This window comes from Mesoplodon densirostris, chromosome 6 (genome assembly GCF_025265405.1).
Source record: "Mesoplodon densirostris isolate mMesDen1 chromosome 6, mMesDen1 primary haplotype, whole genome shotgun sequence".
Classification (NCBI taxonomy): domain Eukaryota; kingdom Metazoa; phylum Chordata; class Mammalia; order Artiodactyla; family Ziphiidae; genus Mesoplodon; species Mesoplodon densirostris.
This window is the reverse complement of record NC_082666.1, coordinates 13,814,371-13,820,370: the sequence shown is the minus strand read 5'-3', so window position 1 is coordinate 13,820,370 and position 6,000 is coordinate 13,814,371. Positions and strand designations below refer to the sequence as shown.

At 38.2% G+C, this 6,000-nt stretch overlaps 1 protein-coding gene across 1 annotated transcript in view; it reads right to left on the bottom strand.

Annotated features, from left to right (window-relative positions):
- Positions 1-280: 280 nt before the first annotated feature.
- The window catches only part of C5 (complement C5), a 79,726-nt gene continuing 74,006 nt past the window's right edge, over positions 281-6,000 (bottom strand). The window contains exons 40-41 of the mRNA XM_060100586.1: positions 985-1,123; positions 281-419 (exon numbers count right to left, since the gene is read on the bottom strand). Of these exons, the coding sequence (XP_059956569.1) occupies positions 281-419; positions 985-1,123 (278 nt within the window). The remainder of the gene's footprint in view (positions 420-984; positions 1,124-6,000) is intronic.

Genomic DNA, 6,000 nt, shown 5'->3' with positions numbered 1-6,000 from the left:
ATCCCCAGCAAACATTCCTGAGTGGTAGGTTTTAGGAGGGTTCCAATTTATTGCTTCTGGTGTCCAATAACCTTGGAATGAGTGTCTGTCTCCATGCCCCCCAAGGACATGTTATTTCAGAGAGTTACTGCTCTTAAAATCGTTCTCTAATAAAAGCAAGTGTCCCTAATTCTAAGTAGAGTGAGCTCTCCAAATAAGACCAGCTGTGAACGCTGGGGGAAAAAAAAGGAAGAAACTTCAACAGGAGTCCATAGTGAAAACTGGATGCAGCTGACCTTCCTTAGGCATTTTCACAGCCATTTAAAAAGATGTCTTCAGTAAACTCATCTAGATTCGCTAAAAATGCTTGGCAAGATGGACACCCGGTGTCTGTGGGCCAATATTCAATCCAGGTCAAGGAATCTAACGGGTAGATGTACCTGTCAAGAAATAATGCAAACAAAGCATTTGTGATGATGGCCACAGAGAGAGAAGAGCTGAATTCAGCTGAGGCCAGGCTGCTCAGGTGCCCAGGGATCAGGTTGCTGGCCAAACACTTCTGGACCCGTCTCTCCCCAGGAAGGTCCACAAAACCCTGGGGATCATGAGCTGCTTGGGGCTCCCATGGTTAAAGGCAGGAACAGCATCTGTTTCAATGTCTATTTTTAAAAAACAGATAATAAAACGTGTATCCAAACACTGTCCTCTTTAAAACACAACAGCCTGAGAACTTACTGAGGGAACACATGTGGTAAAGGGGGGGTCAATGAGCACCCCGAGATTCACTGTCAGACCTGAGCACTCAGTTTGGTTTATCCTCAGTGTGTCCTTAGCTACCCTGGTGGTTTTGAGGAGTTCTTTGTTTTAAACTCACATCATTTCATTTATGCTCCTAATGGTTTTCAGGTTAACAGCAGGGCACGTAAGAACACGCAGTGTGTTTAAGAATAAATTGCACTCCATTTTGGAGGGAAGATCAGAGACTCCAAAATATTGGTGACTTACTTGAAACGGAAATTGTATTTTATCTGCAGGCCCTCTTTACCCATAATTAGGTACTGTTTTCCTTCTTCCAGGTCAGCGTTAACACAGGTTGTCTTTTTAATGAAGGTGATTTCAGAGTCTTTCTCAGCAGCAGCTTCTCCTGAGAGACACACAAGTAAGGTTATCACATTCTTGTCACAATGTCAAAATTATTAACTCTTTCGAGCATTCCAGTTCCTCATGGCTATTTATTATTCAGTGTAAATTTCTATTGACAGGCTAATGGCTATAGGCAATGTCCATGTGGTTAAGGCTTCAGACTCTGCAATATTATGACATAGTATAAGTGTGTTTTGTGTTTGGTAATTGCAATCATTGTTGCTTTTGTTGTGGTCATCCATTTACAATGCTTGGTGTCAGTTTATTTATCTCTTGTAAAAATAAAATACAGTGTGTGTGTGTGTGAAAAAAAGAAAAAAAAGGCTTCAGACTCTGGGATTAGGCTCCCCAGGCTAAACCCCAGCTCTGCCACTTCCTGGCTGTGTGACCCCAGACAAATGAAGCTCAGACCCCTCATCAAAAAATGGGCATCACAGTAAAACCTACCCTGCAGAACTGTTGTGAGATTAAATGGGTTACTATATGAAAAGTGCTTAGAACACAGTAAGCGCTTTTCATTATTACTCTTGTAGAACCAGGAATTAAAAGAACCTCTTTAGAGTTGAACAATATTAATCTCCATATGTTACACAGGAAAATAAAAAAGGATTTGGTAGCTGGCAATGGGCAACTTTGTAGAAAAGTGCAAGACATGTGAAAGACTAGAAAATTTTAAGGAGGATAACTTTGGGATTCCCAGAGAACTGGTACGTAGCCAAGAAGCTGGCTCCCTGCCTGGAATGCATTCCTCTTCGTGTTGGCCTGTTGAATGTCTACCCATCTTTAAACGCATCTTCAGTTCTCACAGTATCCAGTAAACATTCCCTGATGCTGTTTGTCAAAAGTATCTGTCTTCCCCTTACTCCATTATACTTGAATTTCTATCATAATGTTTCACTCCACATGCCTGATTCCTCTGCTAGGCTGGAAACTTTTTGAGTCCAGGACAGGGAATGCATTGTTATAAATTCAGGACTGATATCCAGTTATTAAACTCTGGCAGAGTCATACTAATTATTAAATCCTTGGGCTTCCCTGGTGGCACAGTGGTTAAGAATCTGCCTGCCAATGCAGGGGACACGGGTTCGAGCCCTGGTCCGGGAAGATCCCACATGCCACAGAGCAACTAAGCCCGTGCGCCACAACTACTGAGCCTGGGCTCTAGAGCCCGTGAGCCACAACTACTGAGCCTGCGTGCCACAACTACTGAAGCCCGTGCACCTAGAGCCCATGCTCCGCAACAAGAGAAGCCACCGCATTGAGAAGCCCGTGTACCGCAATGAAGAGTAGCCCCACTCGCTGCAACTAGAGGAGGCCCACGTGCAGCAATGAAGACCCAACGCAGCCAAAAATAAATAAATAAAAGAAATTAAAGAAAAACATTTTTAAAAATCCTGAAAAAATTCTGAAACTGTTGCTAAATAGCATATAATAGTAATGCATAAATGGTAAACTTTAATTAGTACTATAAATTCTAGTGTACTCATGTTAGTTCAAGCTAATGTTCTTAGGCTCTCCCGGTGACCATTAATACATGACTTCCTGTTGCAGCAACATCTAAACACCCTTCCCAGCATGATTTGCCAAGTCAGCCCCTGTCATGGTAAGCAGTGTGGCTTCAGGGGGGCTTATTATTTTTTAAAACCTTTTGTTATGGGAAACTTCAAGCATATTCAGAAGGGAGAATAATTAACCTCAGTTTCAACAATCTCTCATCTTTTTTTCATTTATACCCTCACCTACTCTATACATCCTGTGCTTTAGGAGAAACACCAATCATAGGATAATAACATCATTATCCTTGAACCACATAGTTGCCCTTGATTCTAAGTAGTTTAGTTTTTATTTTGGTTTATTGTTAGTGAGCAGCAATTCTTGTGTAAATGGTAAGTGTGTGGTGTTTTAATACTTATATGAATTCAAAATCTATATATATTAAAAACTAACACCCAGAATGACTAGATAACAAAATATGCAAAATTTTCTTAACATTTCCTTTTAACTATCATAAATATGAATCTTCTGAACTAACAGGAGAACAAAGACGAAATGATATCAATAAAGAACTGCAGGTATTTCCCTGGTGGCACAGTGGTTAAGAATCTGCCTGCCAATGCAGGCGACATGGGTTCGAGCCCTGGTCCGGTAAGAGCCCACATGCTGCGGAGCGGCTAGGCCGGTGTGCCACAACTACTGAAGCCCGCATGCCTAGAGCCCATGCTTCACAGCAAGAGAGGCCACCGCAACGAGAAGCCTGCGCACCGCGGCAGAGTGGGCCCCACTTGCCATAACTAGAGAAAGCCTGCATGCAGCAACAAAGACCCAAGGCAGCCAGAAATAAATTTATAAAAAAAGAGAACTGCAGGGACTTCCCTGGTGGCACAGTGGTTAAGAATCCACCTGCCAGTGCAGGGGACACGGGTTCGAATCCTGGTCCAGGAAGATCTCACATGCCACAGAGCAAGTAAGCCCGTGCGCCACAACAACTGAGCCTGTGCTCTAGAGCCTGTGAGTCACAACTACCGAGCCTGTGTGTTGCAACTACTGAAGACCTCGCTCCTAGAGCCCGTGCTCTGCAAGAAGAGAAGCCACCGCAATGAGAAGCCCGCGCAACGCAATGAAGAGTAGCCCCCGTTCACCACAACTAGAGAAAGCCTGCGCGCAGCAATGAAGACCCAGTGCAGCTGAAAATTTTTTTAAAAAAACAAACAGAACTGCAGCTTGGGAATCATCTGATGTTGCAGAAAATTCAGAACAGTCTGGAATGTCTTTTGATAGTAGGCAAGAATTGATACAAAATAAGTAATTTGTATTTCTGGAATGAAAAGCACTTGATTATTTCAGTAAAAATAGGAATGGCTTATTATTGCTCATGATGTGAATGTTGTATGCAAAAAGTGCTTGAAAATTGGGTTGTGAAAATATCAAAGTGCTAAACGCTTACCTATTTTGTCAGAATGGCAATTGTGTTTCAAATAAGGAACACTTGTGATCATCAATGAGAAAAAATAACATCAGAAATCAATTTCATACAGTAAAACATTTGAAATAATAAAAATCAGAAAAAATGTTGTCAGAGTATTGATCATGCAAAGAAAAATTTGGAAACTATTAGAATTTTAAACTCTAGTGTATGGTTAAGAATAATCAAACATTTTCAGAGTTGAAATACTTGATAACATTTCAAAAAAAACAGTGTAAACATATTGCCACAATTTAGATTTATGGTCCTACTTATTGCAAAATTTATATCTACTGAAATGAGAACACAGCTTTTTGAAAAATATAAATAAGGTAATAAAATAAAATTTCAATCATTCTTGAGAAAATCAACTATTTAATATAACATGTGTTTTAAATAACTTAAAATGAAAAATTAGAGACTTTGAAGATGGCTTAATGGGTTTTGTTGAACTCAAGGTACTGGAAGGAACAACGGGACAGCATATCAAACTGTTTGAGAAAAAAGGTGTCAATGAGAAATATTTACATGAACACGTTATTCGTGCAAATGTAATGCCAGGGAGAAGTCTGGGGCTTCAGTAAAAATCCTGAAATTTCCATCTGTTTCAGTTTGACTGAATCACCTATCAGGTGTCTCTGGATAATGCAATCAAAGACAAAAATCACTTTAGATATTGTTTTTATAAATTTGATATTCACTACCACATAGCTAATAAACACTAGACAGAATTAAGTAATAGTGTGAAGACCTCAAACAATTGTGTTAATAAAAATTGGAAAAATATTGGGATTTTGACAGGCAGCCAGTAGTGCTAGAACTGCAAAGGCAGTTTATAAATCATATCAAGCCTGATAGATTCACTTTGACAGATATAGGAGTAAACATTTAGAAAGTGAATATATATGTGTTTTAGTGATTTGCCTATGATATTCTAGCAATTATGTCAATACTATCTTTATGTATTCAAGAAAAAAATGTTTCAGCTTTAATAAGCTGACAGATTAATGAATGAATGATAAAACTGATCGTAGAAAAATAAGTAAAGGAAATATGAAAATGAAGCAAGAGCTGTTACAAAATGAAGAATGACATGTTGTTTGATATAAAACAAAATAAAATATCAATTTAAGAGAAAAACTAATTGTATGAAAGTGTTTTTGTTTTTAGTGACAAAAGCAAAAAATATAATGAACTTTTAAGTTTTGTAAAACCTGTGAATTCTGAAACTTTGTCAGTGATGTTTGTAAAACTCTGAGGGTTGACGGGGAATAAAAATTAAGAAAATTAGGAAAATTAAATATGACTTTTCAGTAATTGTTTTTATAATTTAGCTGATAATAGAGATATATTAAATACATGAAAATGTTAGATGGTATCATAAGGACTAGAAACATTTGAATGTAATTACTGATAGTTCAGCAGCAACTGAGAAAGTGTTCAGTACCTTGCATGATACTGCTGCTATTAGGAGAAATTACTTATTGAGGCTATAGGTCATGTAATGACTATCAGTAGACATGCAATTGGAAAAATTTGATGTGGTTCCTTGTTGTCAAATCAAAGCACAAACAGGGGCCCCTATCCGACTGAGTGAGTCAAGCAAAATAACACTGACAGTTTCTTAAAAGAAAAAAACAAAAAACAAAAAAAACAAAAAAACTTATTTGGGATTAAACATGATTTAATAAATCATTTGTGTTACTATTTACATCATTACAAGCAGTTTCACAATATTTGTAGCTCAGTTTACTTAAAGAATAAAGGGAACATATTTTAAAGTGTTTTATGTGTTATTTTACATATGAATTTATTTTTTGTATTGGTTACTAAAGCTCACTTATCCTATCAAAACTCATATGGCATCTGAGCCATTTTGCACTTCATAGATGCTCCTAACTGGTTTCCCTGTTTCA